Below are 25,188 nucleotides of genomic sequence, written 5' to 3' on the forward strand. Positions count from 1 at the left end.
TTCACTGGCGCTTATTGTTGCTAGGTTACAAAAGTTGTCCTTGGTAGTGACCCTTAAGTCTGGGGAGAAAACATAAAAACATGAGCAGCAGCTCTACACCCTGAAACTGTACCCTGTCAAAAACGAAAGGCTTCTCCTCCGCCAATGTTATTAACATAGTTGTTATCGGAAGACCCGCCCCTTCTTCTTTTTGATTAGTCGGTGAGGGAGAGATGACATTGACGAGCGCGGCGGTTTTCCAAAGGTTGAACTACTTTCAACTGAGAGAAAAAACAGGGCGCTGCATTGGTTTTGTATTGAAAATAGGCGCTGCCATCGCCATCAGTGGACACTAGCCCTGAATGTTATGAAGGATCTGTCTTTAGTGAAAATGGCAGGTCTCCTGTTCAGTTCTCATACTCTTTAACCTCCTGAGAGCCGAGCTTTTGTTTGGTATGCATTTTAAATTTCTCCTACCTTTTGAGGATCAATAGGACCTAATAAGTATAAAACCTAAGAATTGTCTTTGTGTTACATTGAAAAAGTCCCAATGTCTTCATGTGAGTACCCAGTGCATAACGGTGTTGTAGCTTGTTGCTATTGATAAAATTAGTCAAATTTGTCTGCCATATCAAGCTACAACTACAACAAGTTTCAATCGTAAATTCTGAGGAGGTTTTGTTCCTGGTTGAGTTTTCTGTAGAGACCGACTGTATCACATTTTGGTCGGGATCACGGCCATCTTGAATGTACACCGATCAGTGTAATTTGCTTTTGTGACCACAGGGTGGTGGACAAAGTGTCCATGAATGAGACCAAAGGGTCTAAGTTTCACAGAATTAAATATTATGATGCTGTGAAGCCAAAATGTAATGTCCCTGTATGAGGACGCAGGGTCTTAGGAGGATACCCAATAAACCCTTGGGTGTTCACTGCCTTAGATAACATAGCAAAATAACCACATGTCTATACACTAGCCTACATTCTATATATAGACATTTTGTATATATTCTATAAGATACTTGTACAGAATATACAACGAAATTCAGGTGCACTTCAAGTACCGAGCTCAAAATATATATATATGAAAATAAATAATAAATAGAATAGATGCACACATTCCATAAATATATACCAACATTTTTAAAATGCACTCATTACCAACATATGCAGTTAAAAAAAACATGGTATAAAAAAGTCCATATTGCACATGGTGAGGATAAAGTGCGTTGATACTATTGCACATGAGTAGTTATTGCACATTAATGCTGACTGTATTTGGGGGTGTGCTTCCAGGTCAGAGGTCAGTATGGTAATGGCTTTGGCTTAAAAACTGTTCAGAAGTCTTGTGGTGCGTGTTTTGATGGACCTGAAGCATTTTACAACTACAGTTCCCAACATGCTTTGGGTGTTAGTACACCATGGAGTCAGCGGGTTAGTTGGCTGTAGGCGCCTGAACCCGTTCTTTTAGCTTAAATCTGTTTGCATTAAGGCTAATCTGCAACAGGGAAATTAGCTTCCTTCAGTCCCCACACACACTGTAACCATGCATGAAAAAAACCCATCAAAAACAAGTTAATTTGATAACGAAGAAAACGTCTAAATTTGGTTATTGTGAAATAACCACATAATAAATACATTTTGTTAATTATAAGGCAGGATGTTATGACAGACGAGGCTCCTTTTTTTATTAACTCAAAATGAGTTTATTGTTGCATACGTCCCAACAGATTTCTGATTAACTGCTACAAGGTTTGTGGGCTTGTGAGTTATGACTCAGAAAAAGACACTTCCTTGTTATTAATGCTGCTAAGGCTCGAAATAAAACACAAACCTCCCAAACCCAAAAGCACAACCGTGTCCAACTGATCCTCCTTCTTGCTTTTCTCTGAGAGAGGATTTCCTAACATTGCAAGTCCTAGTGCTCACAGGAATATAACAGGTGCATTCACACACACACACGCTATCTCTCTGTGTCACACACACACGCACACACGCACACACAGGGTTCTTGCAATTAAGCTCAATCCAGGAACAAAGCAGGAAGGACAAACAAATCAAGAAAAGTGGGTCAAAAGACTTCAAGAGAAAAATGAAGATGCCTTTTGACCGCCAACGCGGCTGTACTTGAAAATAAACAATTCCATTAAGTGTTTAATTTTCTCTCCCTGCCATCCTTTATTAATGTCATTACAGTCCCTGCAGCTGAAAACTGTTATTGGCTGCTCTAACTAAAGGGCTCGGTTAGCTAAATTATAGTGAGCTGTCCGCTTCTGTTCCCCAAAGACGCTGCCAGTGGGCTTACAGGGAGATGACGCTGGTCAATAAAGCAATAATCTTTGCCTGTTGCTCAACAAAACACGCCATTTCAGTCCTGCATCAAATAATGAAGCGCGAGATGTTGTCATCCAGCACTGGAGGGGAAATACACGGCCGCCTTTCTCTCCTCCCGACGACAAAGTCAAAACATGCCGTCTTAGCTTTTTATTCTTAGCTTAATGCTTTTATGCTGAATGTTAGGCATCTATCTGCACTGTGGATATTCACCCATCTGCTTCACTTACATCCGTCCTCCCTCCACCCATTCATCACTCTCTCTGCTGCTTCTTCTACAGTGTAACCTCGTAGCCAATTAAAGAGCACCACCACTGCTCTGGAGCCCGCTGCGGTGACACCTGTGAACCCTGTTTACTGAGTTGCATCTGAAAGGTTTCTTCAAAACCTTCAATCCAGCCAGGCTCCCTTAATACCAGCGAGGTACAAACAGACACAAACTTTTCTGTTTTCTACTCCATGTAACATCACCACAGGGACGAAGCATGCATGTCTAGACTTGAAAGAAGCATCCTTTAAACATTCAGGAAGTAAAGCTGAGCTGGATAATGGGCGGATTATAATAACAGCTGCAGCAGATGACTCCTCAAAGGTGAGATAAAGCAGAAAAGTTTGTGCAGCCAGCAGTGAAACAAATGAATGCTCTCTTTAAACCATAGATAGGCTTCACACACAATTGATGTACTTATTTAATATCTGCCTGGTGTGTTGGAGCCTGAGAGATATTGGCTGTGGTTAATGATGCCATGAATCCTGATTCCAGCTCGCGTAAAAAAAAAACACAGACATGTTTCTCCTCCCGCCTGGCCAGAAGCACACATACTTCTTGCCGAGCGACACTGCTAATCCACACGGCGATGTTGCGAGGCTGTTGTTTGTCTGCTGGGTGCCAGTCCCCCCCTCCCCGCTCTCTATCTCTGTTACCCCGTGCGGCGCTGGTGTCATTCCTGGGGAGAGGCGATGATTAAAATCCTTCTGTCGCTATCGCGGCACGGCCTCGCATTGCGCCGTGACTCCTCGCCTCCGGTGCAAGCCAGACGCATTGTAGCCGCGCATTTATCTAGCTGTCTGCACACCACTGGCGGCAGACGGGTGGGCCACGCTCCCTGCTAAAGCCCAGATACTTGACATTTGTCTTGGGAAGAGGAAATAAAAAGTGCAGACTTTGGAGGAACCCTCTGGCTCTGCGTGCAGCGATGAGAGGTGCTGATGAAGGTGATGAACACTTAAACATGAAGGGTGCGCGATGTGATTTGCTGGGCCCTCAGGCGGTCCACTTACAAGGAAAAAGAGCCCATAACACACAAAAACAGGCCATACAAACAGGGAATAAAAGCTCCAGCCCAGGTAGTTTATTACCCAGTGACATTCACGCATCATGCTCTAATCATGGGTCACTATACCTACCCAGGGAGTTTGAAAGGGCCCCGTGGTACCACAATACAAAGGACCCAAGTGTTACAGAAGCACATCATTATGTCAGACATGTAACACAACAAAATATCCATTAATTTGTAATGTTGCGCTCAAAGGAACTGTGTTCATCTGTGCACAAATCCAGGTGTGTGTGTGTGTGTGTGTGTGTGTGTGTTTGTGATTAGAATTGAAAAATTGCCTCTCCCGTTCTGGCAGCCAGATTTATATCTCGCCTTCAGCTGTAATGTTCTCGATTTAGTGCCGTCACCACAACAGGAACCTCGCGCAGAGCTGAACAACGCAGGAGGGTAAGGAAAGCACAGAGGGATTTAAAAAGGCCAAACTAATATCTTAATTACAGGCTGATCACAGGGAGCCCCTCACCTACTGACCTCGGAGCAGCCGTAGATTACACAAGGATTGGACGTGGCCTTTTTCTTTATTCAAGCGTATTCGCTTTAATTAGATTCCCAGGCTGAGAGGAGACAAACCTCCGTCTGCCCCGCCTCCTCTCACCCGAGTACCTGTCATATTCAGATGTCATAGCCGCGTCGCTCCGAGAGGCAAGCCGTGTCACATCTTAAATACCCCCTCCAGAATGTAATTAATCCTCTCATTCAGGCACCTGGCATGTTCTGCTAACTAAATTCTTCTCTTGTTATTGCAGCCATTGAGGTTTGCGAGCATGCATGCATGCTTAGCAGTGCTAATGTGCGCGGATAATTGTCTCTAAAGGACTTGCAATATCGCCAAGGTGTACGGAGCTGGAGGCAGCTGTTCAAACCTCCTTGAGCCTGCCATCAATTAGAACGCAGTCCTCGACAGTGCTACCAATTCAGCTTCACCTTCAAACTAAACTACAAGCAATCAATCAATATATATTACAAAATACTGTCTTAACTGAGCCCCTTTAGGCGAAGCAACTTATGTATTTTGCCGACATTATGCATTGCTTGTAAGTTAGTGGAGCTATTCAGGATTAAGTACTTTTCCCAAGGGCACCTTGTAGATTCAATTTGGGATTAAGAAGCAGAGTAAAGAGACTTGTTAGGCGAAAAAGAGCAGGGATGCTACCCACCTAACACCGGGTCACACACATCCTCCCCCCCCCCCCGACCATTAGCCTTCTGCCACTTAATCGCTGGTGCAGTATTGCAGTGTGGAGCTTAGAGTGTATTTCAGCGCCGGTACTTTGTCAAAGTCACCCTCTGCTATGGCCCAGGCTTGTGCTGCAAATGGGACTAATTAGTAACTTGCAAAGACAGAAGCACAATGCTCATCTCACAACACTCAATCCTGGGCGGCTGTCTGAGAGCCGGTGTCTCACCCCCTGAGTGTAGTCTTTAAGATACATGGTATTGACAATATGTTAAAAACTAACACTTAACACAAACTATGTGGTCCCTTTCACGACCAGTAGAGCAGGTGGAAACAATACTTAACACTTGTAACATTAATTTAATAAAGAAACATCTGTAGGATAATAAAACAGTAGGCCTACTTCTCTTATAGAGTCAATTCAACACGCTGCTACAGCTTAGCTTGGTTTGGTACAAGTGCAAACCTCTGGGGCTGACAGATAAAGCCAATGTGATTGAGTATCAAACTGCAGTTCCCCCAAATGGCCACTTGAGGTTGGCTCCAAAAGCGAGTCAATCCCCATAGAGGCCCATATTAAAATACCCAACTCGACAGCACAATGGAGCATGTTTACAGCCCGGTCCACAAAAAAGGTTTTGGTCTGTACAGCTCATTTCCTCATTAATGTCATCAGTCAGGGAATGAATCACTTCATGGCCTCAAGAGTTTGCCTCAGAGTCTGCGTCACCTCAGCCAATGCGACCCCACTGAACTTAAATGCTCTATTTTTCATGCAAATTTTGGACATTTGGCTTGCAGATTTTCATGTAAATAAATGTCTGTTAAGTCTCTATCTATCCCTGAATGAGGTAACACAATGGTGATAGAGCCTATGGCCCACTGATGAAAGCCTTTGCATTTGCAGTATTACAGACTGGGTGTCTGTGGCGACTTTCGCAGAAAAAATCACAAGCTGCGCCCAGTTAGTGACGCGTTTTCCATCAGCCAGCAGTGGTTGGTCTGCCAGAGAGGGTAGGCGGAGCTAAGCGGCTGCTTTTCCGCTCTCTGCAAGTGTTGTGAGTAAACAGTAATCTACTGTGGCTGAACAAACAAAGAAAAGATGGATGACTACAGATACAACTTCAACAATAAGTGAAAATCCAAAGAAAAAGAAACAAACTCGACGCTCAGATGAAGCAAACAGTCTGAAAAGGAAAGCGACCGTCAGCGAGGAAAATCAAGAGTTACAACCGGAGCCAACCGTGGACGTCACACATGAGACACTGTCTGGATATCTGGGAAGTGTGCTCCCGCAATTACTGTTTATCGCCACTGGTGCCGCCAAAGAGAACGATTACCACTGTAACTGTTGTAACAGACCATCCAAGAAGTCTGTGCTTCAGCTTTTCTTTTGTTCTGGTAAAATCTAATGCATTGGTAACCACAAGCTACTGGTCATGTTTTTAAGGCATTTACTGCTAATGAATTTGACGTCTACTTAAAAAGGGAAAATTGGGTAATGTCCTTTTTCCAAACTCACAATGTACAGCTTTAAAATATGGTCCTCTGCCTAATTTATACAGTGTAGTATTACGTATGTGTGATTTCTCCAGACATACCTGTGGCCTCACCCAATTGTTTGAAAACTCTTTGAATCCTTGACTTTGGCATTCATACCATTGCCATCTTGTTTTTTTGGAACCAGAAGTGACCATATTTGGACAATGGGGTAGAAAGGAATTATTACATCTCTATCTTGGTTTACAGGCCAATGTAATAGCAGCTATTCAATCACAGGTAGCCATGCCCTAAAGAATACCCTACTTAAATGTAAGCTTAATGGAACCACCAAATTTACATCATGCTATATTGAGGAAGGCGGTTTATTAAGAAAATGTTTACTGAGTTAATAAATCACCTGAGAATTGGGTCATTTTACTTTCTGGTTTTATACATTGGTTTATTTTTGCAGCTAGCCGTCTTGCCAGCGGGTGAACGGTGGTGCAGTGGTTGGCGCTGCAGCCTCACAGTCAGGAGGATCCTAGTTTGGGATAGGCTCCAGCCTCCCCGAGACTCTGAACAGGATAACTGGTACAAATAATGGATGGATGAATGGTTGCCCCCTGCTGGCCAATCAAAACAACACACTGTAAATGCACTCCCACACTGGCTTTACTTTGGAAACTAGAGGCTACTTCCTCTTCTTCGATATATCTGTGAAAATGTAGAAGTTTCTGTGACTGACACTTTCCAGCAAAGTTACTAAATTCTTCTGTGCTAGAAAATCTGCAAAGTAAAATGCTGTCAAGATGCAGACAAATGTCTACATGCATGTGACTGTCACTGAAGATCTGAGGATGCAAAGACACGCTTTAAACACAGTGACAGCTCAACACGAAACAGAATGAGAGTAGACTGACATTTGATTTCTCTGCCAACATGCTGATTACTCCTGCTGCACACTGCATGGCACAGAGCAGAGAGCAACTCTACTGTAAGTGAACACAGGCCATTTACAGTAAGCATTAAAAACTATAAAGCTTTTCAAATATCAACAACTGGATTTAAAAAGTCTACTTAGCTTAATGAAAAATAGGTCATCAACTGAAGCAGTGAAAAAGCCAGCTCGAGCTATTGAACTGAACGGGGCTAAGAAAACATGAGTGTAATGGGGACTTTATGGGGCGCGCTGCAGTTTGAACATCGCTGAAATAAAAAGCCGCTCTCGCTCTAATTGGTATTGGTGTCATGAAGTCTCACTTGAGACTCATCGATGGCTTCAGTTGTTCTACTCGCAAACTTTGTTAAAGATCGTTGAACAGCCGGAGGCAGGTGGTCAGATTTCTATCAGTGCCGTCTCGTTTTGGAGAGTACTGCCGGGCACGGCGTGATAAATGAGCCACCTTTAAGTTCTTCATGATGGGAATTTTAATTTGACTTAACATAAGAAGCAGAAATGAGGAACTTTTACATAACAAGGAATCAACAAAGTCCAACTACTTATTTCCAAGTCGCTTGTGAATAACTCGGCTGATACGTGTAGTTAAAGAAGTGCTGTGATTTTCCTAAAACTGTCAGCTGAAAAACGCCACAAATAGACACCTAGAAACAAAAGGAGGCAAGTTTGTAAAAGGTGCCTCAGTTTTAAAAGTTGATGACACCACAGGATCTTTCTCCAGGAAACTAGTGGAGCATTTTTAGTGGTATAAATTTTTATTTCCCTAAGGTAGTTCTTCTTGAAAGGTAACTAAATTAAGATGAAGACGAAGGTAACGGAGTGAGCACTTCCTAATATTTCTCCCAATTACAGTTGTGCCTCATACTTTTTCAGGGAGCAGCATAGAGGAAAAAAAGAATCTATCAAAACCCGCCTATAAACCAAGAGAGACTTCCAGGCAGTAACGATGCTGCTATAAAATCCTGCAGGATCTCCCCCTGACACACGAGTTACTCTTCTGTAAGCCGTTGTTTTACACTTGGTTGTTATTAAGGTTAGCCCTGTCAAACAAGAGAACATGTCTTCATGCTTCCCTGCATCAAGTCCCACATGGAGTCACACCTCTCCGACAGCCGTCCAAGCTATTCGATTCTGACACCAATATTGCATCTCATAACCGTGAGATCCAATCACCTTCTACGTGGATGGAACGAGAGCCAAGTATAATCAGTCGTGGTCGGGCAGAGATGGGCAGCAGAAAGTCGAGAAGCTGGCCGGGGCCCAAGGGCTGTATTTGAGTGCACATTAAGGTGTGTGTGTGTGTGTGTGTGTGTGTGTGTGTGTGTGTGTGTGTGTGTGCAGCTTGTTTTACAGGTTAATAAACCAGCCGTTGTCCTACAGAAAGAGTACAAATGAGGGATTAATCATTAAACTTAGAGTTTCCATAGAATTAAAATAGATGTTTTCCTTTTTTATCAAGTCTAACCTTTAGGCCGACCGTGGTCCAAAAACGACAAAAAAGTAGGGTTGTAGGTATTCTTCATAATAATTTAGAGTTTGTTACATCACGACGAACATAAAATATGTTAGTGATCATCCTGCATTAGGGGATTTATACTAATTTGCATCCAATGAAAACATTCTTTAATATTTATGTCCCCTCTTCCATGCCGCACAGGACCTGTACGCTAGCTAGCAGTTGCAGGTCGTTGCTGTGTTCGTGCTCTGTTGGCTACCGGAAAGGCCAATCAATATCTGCAACACGTCCCTCCCTAGCTTCCTGCTTTTAAAGGAACCACGTAAATATGAGGTATCAAATAGCACTCTGCTAACCATTCCATGGGATTTTTAACATTTTACACTCAAAGCTACGCAAATGCTAAGCTAATCTCTTTTCCCCAAATGGCCTGCTATTCCCCAGACATAAGTCGGTTCAGTGCTTGCTCAAGCACATTTGGACGAGAAGAGACAGGGAAAAAAAACGCTAACCCTACAATTAAAGGCCAACCTGTTCTACTAGCTGAGCTGTAGCTTCCTCATTAGCATGTGTGGCCTCCACAAAAAGGCAGCGACAGTATAATTTAACAATATTTAGTTTTACAGTTAATCAAACAAGTAGCTGTTAAGTGAAAAATCTCTAAAAACCCCCACTGTTAGCTAAATGTACAGCATCAAACAGATTACAAACATATTCAAAGCTAGCAACGAGCTAGCTAACATAGTGGCACATTTAGTAGCTAAAAAGTCAGATAGTTGGTGGAGACTAATCCAAAGTTTGAAAGAAAACGGAATACTGCACTTTTGTTCATTATTTGGCTAGAAACATTAATAACTTAAACTGTTTTTAGCTAAAGTGCTCAAGCAAATCCACTGAATGCTAGCTTCACAGAACCAAACAGCAAAAGTTAGCAGCTGGCTGGTGAACATAATAAAGTATTCAGCACCTTAAAATCGATATATTTTCCACAGAATTTGGTGGAGACATTAATGCTACTCCCAAGTAGCCAAAAAATCAATCAGACTTAAGGAATGACAAAGGCAGAATAGCTAATATTTAGTCTTACTGCTAGCCTTAGCTAACATTGTCCAACTTCACTTTAAGTGTTAGCTTGCTCTGTCAGGAGACATCGGGACTAGAACTTTAAAATACAATGAATCTTTGGGGTAAGGGGAAATATGAAGCTTTAAGTGTTTATTCAAATAAAGACACCGTCCGACTCCCAGCAACATGAACAACTCATTTACTAAAAGTCCTGGAAATATTTGAAATCTTGGTTTCAGTTCAATTAAAAGACAAAGAAGAAGCTTCTTCAGGGATTAAGCATATATGGACACTAAAGTATCTATTAAACTTGGTGTTTATACAATGCAAACATAAGTTTCAGATAGCCATCTATACAGGAGTCTGTCTTAGCTTCTATTTGGACTAAAGTAGAAGCTATCTTGAGGCTTAAATGTTGACAACAAATTAACCAACATCCTTGGATTTCAGGTGCTTGATCATGAGCTGAATTAATGGCAAAGAAGAACTGAGAAAAACACTGCGGCACAAATTCCCAAGTCCCACCCCAAACTCATCTTAGGGAAGGTGATTGCAGCATTTTAACACATTAATTAGCCCACAGAAGTTTTAGCTTCTAAGGAAATCAAAGATTTACAGCCTCAGAGACGTCCCAGTGGAACTGTCGGAGCTTAAAGAGTATCCATGAGGAACCTTTTCATTTAGAGTGTATAAAACATGTAAATGTTCGCCCCAAAACATGGAAACATGGAAATGTTCCCTAATGAAAGCTGCAGCAGGAGGCTTCATTAGTTGGATGTCTCGAGAAAGTGAAAAACAACACAGAGATCCTGTGATACTGTGCAGACTCCACAGCTAAGTGTGCTGGAGTTTTCATGCTCACTACATCTTTTCCTCCTCAAACACCACATCCATAACGCCAACACAGCAAGAAGTCATTTCCTTTCTTGCGATGTACATTCATTTTTCTTGAATGCTCCATTTTCTTCCGGTGGTTAGGCTTATTGAATGTTTACAGAGAACCTTACAGGTCACAGAGGAGTTTTTGTTGTTGAGCATTCCTCTTATGTCTTGTGTCTGCCTGACTGTGAAAAATAAACGACATAAATCCCCGCATTGCAGTGGCTTTCAACACTTCATGAATTAAAACTACATTCATAAAATAGCAGCATGTGTGTATGTGTTGCTCTCGAAGCAGGGAATGAAGCCTAATATTATGGGATGGCCCATATTTTTCTCTTTTCTTGCAAGAGTGCTTTGCATGAAGTAGCGGAGCCTCGGCAGGGCAGTGTCTAATGAGCCAGCTATGAAGATGTAGCGAGGGCTGCCGCTGCACTTCTCAGGATGAAACGCCCCACAAGTCAACAAACTACCTCACATCTTATCCCGCACTTTATTCCAGCTCTTTTTCTCTGGCTTTATAAACTGTTTTTTAATATGTCTGCTGTTATCTTTGGCGCATATGTGAAATAATTTGGTTTCCCGCTACATTCTATGAATCTCAGCACTTTAATTTGTTGATAGCGTAGTAAAAATGTCAATGGTGGATTTTTTTAATCAGCTTCAAAGTGTTTAAGTTAGGGGTATTTTCTAGTATGAGTAAGAAAAACCTCATGAAAAGTTGAATTTGTAAGCTAATAACACTCTAGGTTATTGTAGCGACAGCTTTACATGATCTGGTATGACTGTTAGCTTATGTTAGCTAACTTTAAATCGATGTTGCAAACTAGCTAACAATCCTTACTTTATGGAGCTACTTTACGCTACATTTTATCATCTCACAGATAAACATTTTGTTGGTTTTACGGGTTAAAAGGGGACATAAACACAGCGTTCCCTCACCAGACATGTTGGTTGTTTGATCCCTGTGAGATTCTTCCTCTGGCTCTCAGTTCTTAAAGGGACAGACTCAAGGGAAACAATCAGTGGCTATTTAATTAGCCGCACCTGTGTAGTCTAAAACAGTCTATACAACTGTCTATTTCCACGATGTGTTTCATGTTATGCTTTTTTTCCTAAACTCTCATAGAGGTTATAATTAACAAAGCGTGTTCCCGTGGTAACGGGTAGGACAAAATATTAGAAACACCTCTATACAAAAGTCCAGTGAGACACCACCTTTCAATATGACGTCAGTAATAAAACGAGTCCAATTTTCAGCAATGACAAGAAAAACTGAACTCTGTAAAGTTTGAATTTATGGCCGAACTTTAGTCTTGAGTTGTTAAAGATTAAACAGGTGAACCTAATGAAGTGGCCATTGAGTATAAAGAGAAATTTAAAGTGCCCATTAAAACTATAACTACATCATAACCATAGAAAATTTGATTTATAGTCTTAATAGAAAGGATTTACTATAACAATGAATATTAATGACTACATTTTAAAAAATCAACGTTTTAACAAGAAAAAGTTCAGCTAATGTTGGCTCTATCAAGTGTCTTTGTCTCTATCCAGCTCTTATTTTCATTATGACTCTCTGGAAAATTGACTCGATATAAATAATGATTCTACAACGGTTAGTTCCGACAAAGTAATCTGATTGGACAAGAGGAATTCCATGAGTGCTGATACAGAGAACGACATCACTGGGACTTTTCACTCTGTGTATCACTCCGCCTCAGCCATGTGTGCCGAGTACTGTTAATTACAGCAGACTGTGTATCTCGACACTGATCAAGCTGGTACCTCTGAATCACACAGCAGACTCTTATTTCACTGTGATACGGCCTCATGCCTACGACCGAGTCACAGCAGTGCTGATATTACAACATCCCTCCCGCTTGTGTAATATTGATTAAATATTTAATATCCAAGTTGAGTTGCTGAAAAAACACTTTCATAACTACAAGAACTACCTTAACATAACACAGCTCATTTTGCAGTTCGGAACATTTCTCTAAACCACGTAGGCATGGCAGATCCCAGCTAGCACGGAACGTTCCCATAACATTGTCTAACATTACCTACAAGTTCTAATTACGTTTGAAAGAAAGCGTTTTAATCTAATATTCAAAGAATGTTTTAAGGATGCAAATAAAGTTCTTGTAACGTTAAAACTTAAATTAAGACAAAACGTTTTAGATGCAACATCCTGAAGATATTTTCAGGATGTTATTGAGGCCTGGGATGTCAGAACGCCTCTATAAAACATTTGCTTGATGTCACATAAAAACAAAGGTAGAACATGCTCACTGCAACATTCTGAAGATGTTTTCAGCTATTAAAAGGAACATTCTGGAAAAACTTCCCGCTCAAAACATTAGCAGAACATCTCACGTAACATTCTAAGAACGTTCTTAGAACAAAACATTTCTAGCTGGGATCAGATTTTGATTGACATCTTTATCGTTTTGATTGACATCTCCCTGTCTCTGCACACAGCAAAGGCACATGAGAAAATGCACAGTGCAGCCCAGTCGCTCATGATATGTGAAAAAGGGCGAATAGCTGCTGTGTGACTATTCTCATGATTTGTTCTTGGAATTAGTTCTGGAATTGTTGTAATAAATATCTGGACATTGGCGAGCCCAATTTAAACCACATATTAGGAGATTTAACAGAAACTTAAGAGACAATAATATAAATTTGGATTGAAAATGTATTCTAATGCTTTTACATGCTGACTTTCATTTCCATAAGACTCTCAGTAACACAGAGAGAAGGCTTTTGTAGATTTGGGTTTCCTGTTGGAGAAGCGTCCAGGACAGTGTGAGTGTATGACATCACCTTTTCCAACAGAGCCCCGCCCACTTCAAAGATGAGCGAGGAAAATGAATAAAGTGCTTCAACTTTGGCCGATAATTGTGTGTAAGTGTTACCTCATCCCTTATACTCACACCTTTTCTCGGGCCTTTAAATGACACACTGTGGCTACATCAATTACATCACCACCACTGTCCTCTAAGGAATGTTGCACCCACCTGTTTTAGGCTCCACTGAGAAGTACGGCTGTCCGTGGATGATGCTGTAGATCACTCTGGCGCTGTTCCCATATGTTGGGTCATCTGCATCCGTGGCTGCCACTTGTACTACCATGGTTCCTGTGGGCAGACAGGCCGTCATTAGTTTCCAAGACAGCATGCTGAAGCCAAGTCTAACAGGGCTAAATGTGGAAATTATCATCATATCAAGAGAGCGTGTGACCAATTCTACCTGAAAGCAATGAAAATGTGACATCTGAAGTGGTAAATCATCTCATTAGTCAGAAGTCCTCTGTTGTTTGGGCTCCTGTTTACTTTAGTTTTGCATGATGCATCGAAACATTCAGCAGCATTAGAGATCTGACACGTGCTGTGTGCGAGCTACAGGCCTCAAACGCTGCTAATCAAAAACACTTTCAGTTGTTGCCATTGTTTGCAGGGAAGCTGCAGCAGTAATAAAGTGTAACTCCAACCCTTTAGAGATTATTTCAGTGCCATTGTTTCCGTTTGCCTCTCGCAGATCAGTTAGCTGCATCTTTTCTGCTCACTTCAATCTGTTGATTCAAATTCAGCAGCCAAATGGGTTCTGAAACCAATCTGTGCTCTTTTAAAGAGGCACTTCAGCACCACCAAAAAAGGCAAAGCTAAAGTGTTTCTCATCTCATATCATACTGATACTACAGCTGATAACTTTTTTGGAAAGGGGGGTTTAGAAGAGACTTTGAATTTGTCCTCCAGCGATATCAATGGAGGACAGCGTGTCTTTGTGTGTGCGCTAATTAGCTTCAATAAAACTTGATTAAAGCGTTTTTTTGCACAAAAGTTCAACAGAAAAATGTAGCAGGGAAAAACATTTTTTCCTCCCTGTACCCTTCTTTTTTAAATACTCATACTATTTTATTTCCCTGTTAGAATCTGTGTTAACATGCACAGATGGTAACACACACAGTTACTGATTTAGGGTCCACAAACTGCCTCTGAAGATGTTGATCTACAGAGGGAAAAATGTAGCTATGAAAACAAAATGATATCTGAAGGCGAGAGGCAGGATAGTGTTTCTGTTGAACAAACATCTGACGTGTTTGTTAAGGATGCTCTGCCGTAATGTAGTGTGAGTACACAGTGAAAAGCAGTAATTTACTTAAAACACTGTTCAGAAACACAAACTGAGACTGCCAGTCTAACGTATAAGAGAGAACATCTTTAAATTACCCTTTGAAGCGTACATCGTAATTAACATGTTAAGATATAAATAGTAATTTGCAGAAAACAAACCTGTTAAAAACACCGGAGTTCGGATAAACCATGATCGACAAGTAGGCCTACAGTATAATTGCTGGGTACATGACCTTTCCTTTAATTTGAAATACCTGACAAACCCTCCTATTATCAATTTAAGGTGTTGTGAAGAAATAAATGAGTTTCTCGAGGAGCAAAAACTAAACCAGACGCTTAAAGTCGAGGTGAATTGAAAAATGCCATTTTAATCCTTTTAGATCACATCCCCGGTAACATTGTGCATCCGTTTGACAATATAGGCCCAAAAAAATACAGAAAATCCATTTCTTCGTATTCTATCAAAATCCGATCATTTTTGCTTAAGTAAGTTAGCACCAAACAATTTCAACCAATCAATCTGCAACATTTAGAGCACCAAGAACGCTCGGTCAGTTAGCTAGCTACTGCGCTGTGGAGAATGTCTGTCTACGCCCACTTCTCAACGATCAAATCAAATCCCTCTAATGATATGTCCCGCCTGCACGTCCTGTTTCACTCGGAAATACGTCACGATACGGAAGCTAGATACTCTCGAAATGCAGTTTCAGCTCAATTTTAAAACTTTGAAACTTAATTTAAAAAAAAACAATTTTAGTGGATTTATTTATGTAAAATTTCTGGTTGTTTTCAGAGTTACTAATTTTTGTGTTACTCACTTCTTTAATCTTCAGTATGAAGGTTAAGAATTTGGCTTTGGTTATTTAATTTAAAAAAAACAAGATACAAGCTGAAGTAGAAAGACTTAAAGATATGAGTCTCTACCTGTATTGTTTTCAGCAGGAAACATCCAACCACCAAGCTAAAAAGTCTGTAATAAGCTACTCGCTAACAGCTCTGCTACGCTAACGGCAGATGGAAGCTAAAGATAATGGTGTGGCGAAAACATATTCCACAGTTAAAAATCAATCAACTAAAATTAATTCATTTTTAAAATCATGTTCAATTGTTAAAGTCAGTAACATGGACTCTGTGTTTTGTTTTTGGCAGTAATGACGAAGCTACTGCTTTGCTAAACGCCTGACTAGCCTCTGTGACAATAATACTAAGGCTCATGGGTATTAACGTATACAGATCTGTCCTCCATTCTACTGACACCATAGTTACAATATTGTAAACATTTTATATCACCATGGCAACTCCCGCCCTTCAATCCCCTGCTTGTTACTTTGTAACTTAACGTTAAATTCTGATGGTGTCACCATTTAACATGTCATTGTGATGAACAGAGATGAGCTTTAAGGAGTTTAATCAATGCTAGGAGAGGAACACACAAATTCATTAATTCCTTATATATACAAGGCCAAATAAGATGTCCAAAATCATGTGTTGCGTACAGTTAGCCATAATGCTAACTTAGCTAACACATCACCATGCACTGGCTGTAAGCTACTGAAAGAAGACAATAGCTAAGGTTTTATTTAAAGGAAAGGAATCTGAACGCAGCGTCAATAAGCTCTGTTATATTTTGTTTTCTGTAACTAAGTAAAGAAATTAGTGCCATACAGTAACGTCAAAACAGTCTCAAGACATTAACTGCCCACTTTTGCCCCCAATCCCCAAACTTCCCCTCAGCTAACAAGAAGGAAATCCACTTTCAAACTCGACTGTGAACTCTGCTGACAACTCTTGTCTGTATTGTCCTCTCCCACTCTTCCTCCAAGGCACAAAGGAAGACATCAGACACTACTCTTTATGCATTTCTTTCTACATACGGCAGAACGCGGCTGATGTGACTTGAGCTGACAGCGGAGGCTCGGAAAGGTAAGGCAGAAAAGGGTTTTGAAGATATTCTCTGAGAAAACATAATCAGCGACAATCAGTGCCAATCAATTCAATAGGTCATTCATTATCGTATAAATGAGCCTTGTTGCTCCAAATGGGCTCATTAAATGGAGTTTTATTTCAGGCAATTTTGGTTAAGAATATATCCATTTCATAATAGAGAGGAGAAGCCACTTAATTGTTAAATTATCAGAAACAACCTCTCACGGTTCACGCTATTTTTTGCTGTTAGACTGTGCGTCAGCGTTGGTCTTAAAGCTGAGGCCTACAACACTCTTGGCAGCAGTGAAATCATCAACAATAGGCATTGTTTTAATAACCTTGAAAAATGAAGAAGCACCATTTTTCCGTGAATAGAAGGTTTATGCTAAAACATTTCACTTTAATGTCTGGGTGCACATTTCTGACTAAACGTCAGCCTGCTTTGCGGCATCTGACACAAAGTGCTGTCTTACAAGTTGGTGATATTTTACTTTGAGGAAAACATCCTAATAAAAATCTCACTTTCTAGCATTGGATGTATTTTACAGGCTTTTACAGAATGAAGTGATCATGGAAATTGAACATTAGAGTCCTCCATTCTGGCCGTAAAGCTGAATTAACAGGCTCTGGCCCTGGATGGGAACAATATAATATAAAAAAAATAAAAAGCTGGATGAAGCCGGAGAAGTTATCACCAAGCTGGTTGTAGAAGGACACCCAGATTATATCATCACCTCTTAGTCATGACAGGTTATATTACAGGTAGTTTAAAACACCAAGGTCAAAGGATGACTGTATGAAAGAGAGCTCAGGCGACGTCTAAATCTCTATTACAGGTTGATAGTTAAAATCACTTCTCACGGCGGGCAAAGTCGTAAATTAACATTCAATATGGAGCCGGGCGGAGCACAGCTTTTAAAGGTCTTATTTTAGCTTCTTCTGCAGGTTATGTGTCCTGCGAGTCCAACAAAACATCCTGTTCTTACAATATTGTCAGAATGAAATGTAATACTAGTGGCGTGAGCTGGATGTCAAAAATAAAAAAAGTGACAAACACCCGGAATAGATTCTCTCTGCTCCACGACGCTGTCATCTGCTACTCAATTTGCCCCCCGTCCGTGTCCCTTCAATACGTGTCCGTCTTCATCGACGTGATGGATCCGATCTTCACGTTCTACATTTTTGTGTTTATTCCCCCGCAGCTGTGTACAAAACAGGGTTTCCTAATCAATTCAGCATCTTGGGTAGAACAACTGTCATCTGCCAGTAATGAAAATAAATGTGGCATGCTTAATCTGAATGGGAGACAGGTATTCTTCAGCCGCTTGCATATACAAGCCGCATCCGGCTGTCAAGAACAATATGCGTTCAGGAGTGCACACTTGCAATGCAAATTTGTCGTCGCTGTTTGTTTTGAGGAACGTGACCCCGGGTGTGACTTAAATTACTTTAGTATTAACACGATTATCAAATAAAGGGTCATCTTATGCATGTAGGAAGTGAAAATACATCCTTATGTGACATAGAAGAACAAATTTATGACTTCCGCAATAAAAAAAAAACATTATTAAAAATATTCAAATGTTCAGTTTAAGCCCACTAATTTTGCGATGCCTCCATGGGTATTCAAAGCTGCCACCGTTGATTAAGTTGATTATATTCATGCACAATCACACCTGCTCCCCGCTGTTTCACATAAGCAGGGATTATTGCTTAGAGATCAATGCAGTCGCTGAGTGAAAATAAATTACAGCACTTTAAAAGAAACTTACTTTCTGCCTGCTGTTGTCTTTGTGTTTTTACAGCTTTAACAGTGAGTGTCGACTTTATCAGGTATATCTGAACAGTATGATCCATTCTAATTCAACTTCTGTCCTCTTTTATGATGCATTAGATGCCAGAGAGATGCATTGACGTCAGGCTTTGTGATTGGACACTAGAACCACTGTTGCAACCTCGCCAAGGCTCAAACAAGGAGGTCAAACATAAGCACAAGAGTCTGAAGGGTTGGCAGTGCAAGAATTAATTTATTTAATGTCAACAAAATAACCACGAAAAAAAACAACAACCCGTAGCCAAACCAAAACCAAACAAAGAGCTGAGGGGCTGGCAGCACTAAACGAAAACAAGGGGAGACAGCCAGACCAACCCACAAACGTCGTGTAGGATCTGGGTGCTCGCCTCTTAAACCCAAAAACTAAACCCTAACAAAAATAAAACTGCGGAAACTAGACTACTAGAACTATGAATTTTGAATGTATTAATTTTCCTAAAATAAAACCCAAGTAACTGTTCTTTTATGCTATTGCAAATCTAGCTTTATAAAGGTGAATGTTAAACTACCTTGTAAAAATCCTCCCGAGGCATCTCCTTCTTCTCCCTCATTAAAAATTTCCGAATCTGCATAGGCCTCGCCCCCTGTGTACTACGTTTCGCCTTTTCGTAAAATTACAGCCCAAAACAAAACTCGTCTCTGCCATCGTGAATCGTTGAAACTTAGCTTAGTAGTAACATTAACGTTAGAAGTGAGTTTGCAAAAAATTACGATGACGGTAACACCTGGCTTGCGCATTGCCAAAGTTGTCGCCATAGGTTGCGCATAATGATATGCATCGCGTCACCCCGTCCAACAAGGGGCTTGGCTCCTTAGGTTTGTGACATCACAAACCCTGCCAATCTGAAAACGCCTTGTTCAGCCTGTCCTTGGTACACTGCAGTTTAAAAGCAGACAGGCCCAGCCATGGAGATGATGCTGATGTTGTCCCTGATATGTCTTATAGCACATGAAGAACACCACATGGAGGTGTTTACAAGGTTAAACACTTGATTTTCACTGGAGGGGGGCTTTAAGTGAACCCGTTTAGAGGAGGGACATTTATTTTATTATTTATTTATTGTGCTATAACATTTTAGCATCATTAGAATTTTACTGCATGTTTTGTCTACTTCTGCTTTTTTTCCCAGCATTTTCGTAAATGTTTGTTATTTTCCTATATATTGTTATGATAAAGTTATTATAAAGTTATAATATCATATATTATATATTATTATAAATATATATGAATTTCAAGTCCAGATGTTAATTATTAGACTTTCTGAGGTGATCCCCATCCTTACATAACAGATTAATTTATTCTTATTATATCTATTATTGAAATGATGTATTGGACAGTCAGAATGACCATGAGTAGTTTTATCATTCTGGTACTTTAAGTTAGAGGTGTTTACAATATTTCCTTATGTTTGTAAATTTGTACGACAGAAAATAAGAAACGCCTCCCAACATGCAGTCCAGGCAAAGCCACTTTTAACTATGACCTCAGTTATTGACACATCATTTATTGAACAGATCTGGAGAGATAATAAAGAGAAATGTTACGGCACAGCTGGTGTCCTGAACTGCAACAGAGGTACTAATGCCTAATAAAGTGGCCACTGAGTGTAGATTTATTTCCCACAATGCAAAGAGGCACTGACGTGATGAAAAAATCATGATACGGATGGACTTTCCCTAAACCGGAACACCTTCTTCATTTCCAGAATGAAATGACTATCCCATCGTTGATGTGGGCTCTCATGAATTAGACAGGAACAAGGACAGCTGGATATAGAGCTGGTGAGTAGTAAATTCAAGCGCTGTGGCCTTGGGTTGACATTACATTCTCTATGCTTGTAATGAGCCCTCAAACTGCTCCTTTGGCCCGCCGCTGTGCAGCAGGAGAGAGCCAAGCCGTGCGATTGTCACTCCTCCAACTGTCCTCAAGCTCTCTCGTCTTTTATTTGACATCCCGGTCTTGATTAAGACAAAAGCCTTTAGAGATCCCCGGGCCATAAGGTCGCCATGTGTATGGACGAGCACTGCCTCTAATTACTTTAATTAATTAAATTCATGATTTCCTCTAAATTGAAGCCATTAATCAGCGGTGCAGAGCTGTGACCATTAATGATTTAAAGACATCTATAAAGGAATTATTGAGGACAAGAGGTGCTTGGCCCCTTCCCTGTTCTTTACTGCATTGATAATCGCTTTCAGCAGATATTTACAAAGAGGGGCCATGCATTATTCTCCTGTTGTTTTCTCAACTTGTGATGAAGACCTTCACAGGAGCCGGGAAAGTAAATAAAGTGGCGAGGGTGACCCTGCGTCCCGCCGCTCGTGGTGTGAACGCATCCTCCTCTGTGGTTGATGTACCAAGTTGCTGTCTTATCTCGGGTTGGACACGAGACTCGGAGCCCTTGTACTCTAATCCTCTGGTTCCTTAAGCCTGAGCTCTGTACCCCCCGTCGACAGTCGGCTGTGTAATCCTTCAGAGATCTCCGTGCCTGTGTAGTAAGCAAAGCACTGCTTCCCTTGGAACGACTTCCACTGCCGCTGTATGCCTGCTCACAATTTCATTTTGACTTTGAAGGTCATAAAAAAGCCATAAACACCTTTGTTTTCCACTAATTTCCATCTCTATGGTTGTATGCATGTTTGAGGTCCTGACGTGATGCCGGTACAATAAGCTTCTCCGTGTTGTTAGTGTTTACTGGTGTGGGGAAAGCGACATACTTTCATTTCAACATACTGGCAAAACCCTGCAGTTTGAAATGGCTTTAATCAACTCTGCTGTTCCAAATAATGAATTTTATTGTCTTTCAGCTCTTTTTGAGGGGGGTTTCCTGACCAGCAATTTCCAGAAATAAGATCTAAGAAGCCACCGTGTTATTCTTTCCCAGCACCAAACAGCAGACAGACGCAGTTATGGACTAGCTGGTAACATTGCGGAGCATTAAGCAGCTAAATAAGCAGAGATGTCCCTTAAGGGGATGGATGGGACAAACCCGAGCTAAAAGAGAGTCTCATTAAAAGGGGCGGGACCAAAACAGAGCTAAAAGAGTCTCATGAAATGGCGGGGACCAAAACAGAGCTAACAGAGAGTCTCATGAAATGGTGGGGACCAAAACGGAGCTAACAGAGTCTTATGGGATGGTGGGGACCAAAACAGAGCTAACAGAGTCTCATGAGATGGTGGGGACCAAAACAGAACTAACAGAGTCTCATGAGATGGCGGGGACCAAAACAGAACTAACAGAGTCTCATGAGATGGTGGGGACCAAAACAGAGCTAACAGAGAGTCACTATTGGACAATATTAATGCTGATGTTCCCCTGTATCTGCTATATCTGCTAGTTATGTATATTGTTTGCTAAAAAGTTCACCACACTAGCTTAAAATGGCTTGTTTTTGCTGCCCCCAAGTTACCAAAATAAATGTGTTATCGCAGGTTTAATGGACCAAACACCCCCTTAAGCTTCAATGTGTGTCCTCCAAATAAAAAACATTAAATCCAGAGCGGCTTCCCACAGCTACCACATGACCGATTGCCTGTAAGCTAGTATCTGACACAACAATGATATCATTCCTTTAGGTATTCGTTAAAAAAAGTCCTTTAGAGTTTTTTATTTACTAGAAAACAACACCTGGAACACGCCTGGAGCGCATAGCCAACAAGCTAGCTAGTGGATTAGCATCCACTGCTTGCTAACCCTTTTGATTTTCCTGCCATCCTTCCCACTGTTCTCCTTCAGTTTCAATTACCAAGATTTTTTTCCCTCCACATGATGAAACTTCAAAATACCCATCCACTCTATAATCTACATGTACTTCTAATCTCTTCAACCTTCTGAGAGGATTGATAGCGTGTTCCCATTTTACTAATGGATTGTTATTGAGACTGTAGAGTGAAGCGCCTGAATTATCAATCTCTCTTTATGTGTGGGTTTGGTATCAAATATCTGGAATTTTAAAAAAAGGTTTATAAATTAAAGTTAGGTTTATAAAGGTGTACTAAGAGTAATTACCACCTGAAGATAAACATTAATGGTTTTATCATTCACATACAAAAGTCTATATATTGAAAATGATCTTAAACTTTTTGTTTGTATTTTAATTAAAAAGGCCACATCAACTTTTCAGTTCATTTCTGTCTCCATCCCATCAGGCATTGCTCCCTTGTGATTAGTCCGCAGCTCCCAGCATGCCTGGGAACGCCTCGAGATCCCCCTAGGAGGAGCTGGAGGAAGTTAAGGATGTCTGGTTTGCTCTTTTTAATGGATGGATAGAAATGTATTTGTCTGGGTCAGACATTTTTCAGAGACATTTTCAGCAGAGAGGTACCTATAAGTACCGGCTAATATGAACTCTGAGCCCAATTTGTGGAAAACATGCCCATGGCCCTCATGCCTGATTCAGACCTTAACTTTGCTTGAGTCAGTTTTGCGTCACTCATCAACATTTCTGAGCCTTAAGGTCTGTGCTGGCATATGTGAGGTGATAAATATGTAAATTAAGGCACATCAGACCTCACATTACACTGAGCTGAGTCTGACTTAAAAATACCATGAAATAGCATATTGATAGCATTTTATGCTCTGTACCAACCATTTCTCGTGAACCAAAATGTAGAATTTTAGTAGCCTTAATGCTAAACTGGACAACTGAAACAAAGAAAGCAAATAAAAACCTAAAAAATAACCAAAACCAGCTTTGGCAGACTGATTTAAATTCTCATGCGTCATATAAAAGGTCACATAGATCATGGCTTATCAATATGGACGTCTTTCTGTCTCGCTCTAGCTGCTTTCTCATACAGTACACCTGCTCAGTTCAAGAAGCCTCAGGATGTTGTTTGGGCTCATTTGCATTTACTTGCATTTTGAGCTTGAGCGTGACCCGTTCAAAACCTTGGAGGAAATCTTGACCATGCAGCAAAAACAGTCAGTCAAATACAGAATCTGATATAATGGCTACCTCCAGGACCACATTTAAAACAGACAGATAAAGAAGTACCTGCTGAGACGACTACGGTGGTAAAATGTTTTAGCCATGAGAGCAGTGAACAACCTTTTCGGTCAAGTTTCGGTCAAGACTAAAATATCTCTGAAACTTTTGGATGGATTGGTTTGAAATTTGGTGCAGACATTCATGTTCCCCAGAGGACAAATCATAATGACTTTGGTGAACTTTTGACATGTCATCATCATGCCACCATGAGGTTAACATTTGGGTTTTTGAGTAAAATATCTAATTAATTACAAAGTCACATTTATCCAATACGTTTGTCAAAAAATACCAACTATGACATTCTTACCAACCTTTGCTGTACTTTGCGTTTACTGATAACTAGCAGATGCTAACTTTCTGACACAACAAAAGTTAGCATAATGTTAGCATTTAGCTTAAAACACAGCTATACTAAAGTATAGCATTACACAGCTTTATACTATTTTGCAGTAAATATTTGAAACTTAACCTTCAAAAGAATTATTAAATACATATTTAAGGTTTCTACCGTGATCTGCTTTATTGGATTCCACATTTTTGACTCCTTTCCCTGTCTGAGATATTCTTTTACCCTCACTGTCTTTTGTGAATGACCTTGAGTTTCTAACTGTGCTACACGCATAAATTGCCTTGCCTTGTCCAAAGTTCCAAGGGCGTCTTGGTAGTTCAATCTTTGCAGATCATCATGCTTTCAAAAGTTAAATAGAGGAATTTAAAAGCTCAAAGACATAAGGAGGAGGAAAATCCATGGCGTTATTTATTAGCATAAAGTATTAGTGAACAGAATAAATAGGCCTACATGCTCTTGCTAAGAGATGGCAAAATCCAAGAGGTTTAACCTGAACCTCATTGATGTGCTAGAACTTGATGCAGTTTAAATTGGGCCCATTGTGATTAGCATGTATTGAGTCTTAAAAAGCAAACGCACTGGATTCAAATTAATATTGAAAACCTCCCGATCCCTGAAATGACCTAAAGACTGAAAGAGATGAAGACTAATTCACTGAGGTGGAAAATTATCAAATGCAGATGTAGGCGCGAGGGCAAGTCGTAGAGAAAGTGAGAGTAAAGAGGATGGGAAAAAAAGGGAGCTGTTATGGGATTATCTTTAAGACAAATGGGGAAGCTTACCTAAGGGTGACATCTCTGGTACTCCTGCCAGGTACGGTCCATCCAGAAACTTTGGCTCATTATCATTGATGTCCTGGACCTTGACCACAAATTCAGACCTGGGCTCGACGGGTAAATTGGTGAGTCGGTCCACAGCTTGGGCTTGGAGGGTGTAGTAGGCTTGTGCCTCCCGATCAAGGCGCTTTGTGGCGTGGATGTCTCCTGTGTTCTCATCGATGGTGAAGATGGAGGTGGCGCCCTCGCCTGATAGCACATATTTCACCTTGCCGTCACCTTTGTCCACATCTGAGTGTAGCTGTGGGAGGAAAAAAGAACATCTGAGTTAAAAACACATCATAAAAACATAATAAAATAAATAATTTATTGGAGAAGAAATATGTTTAATATTTAAGTGGTAATAGCCGACTTAATAAAGAATAACTTGTGGGTTTTTTTGTTCACAGGATTCTTCCACTTGCCATTGTTAAATAATAACACATGTGCAGTTGAGTCTTCACAT

At 40.6% G+C, this 25,188-nt stretch overlaps 1 protein-coding gene across 2 annotated transcripts in view; it reads right to left on the minus strand.

Moving 5' to 3' along the window:
* LOC138595604 (cadherin-7-like) overlaps positions 1 to 25,188 on the minus strand; it is a 113,042-nt gene that overhangs the window by 43,229 nt on the left and 44,625 nt on the right. The window contains exons 2-3 of one of the 2 annotated variants that reach the window (XM_069666928.1): positions 24,690 to 24,984; positions 13,691 to 13,810 (exon numbers count right to left, since the gene is read on the minus strand). In XM_069666928.1, the coding sequence (XP_069523029.1) occupies positions 13,691 to 13,810; positions 24,690 to 24,984 (415 nt within the window). Of the gene's footprint in view, positions 1 to 13,690; positions 13,811 to 24,689; positions 24,985 to 25,188 lie in introns of those variants that run through there. The other variant, XM_069666929.1, reaches the window with a different exon arrangement.

The sequence above is a fragment of the Semicossyphus pulcher genome, unplaced genomic scaffold, assembly GCF_022749685.1.
Source record: "Semicossyphus pulcher isolate SPU_LCO1_2020_fin unplaced genomic scaffold, fSemPul1.0.p SCAF_18, whole genome shotgun sequence".
NCBI classification, from domain to species: Eukaryota; Metazoa; Chordata; class Actinopteri; order Labriformes; family Labridae; genus Semicossyphus; species Semicossyphus pulcher.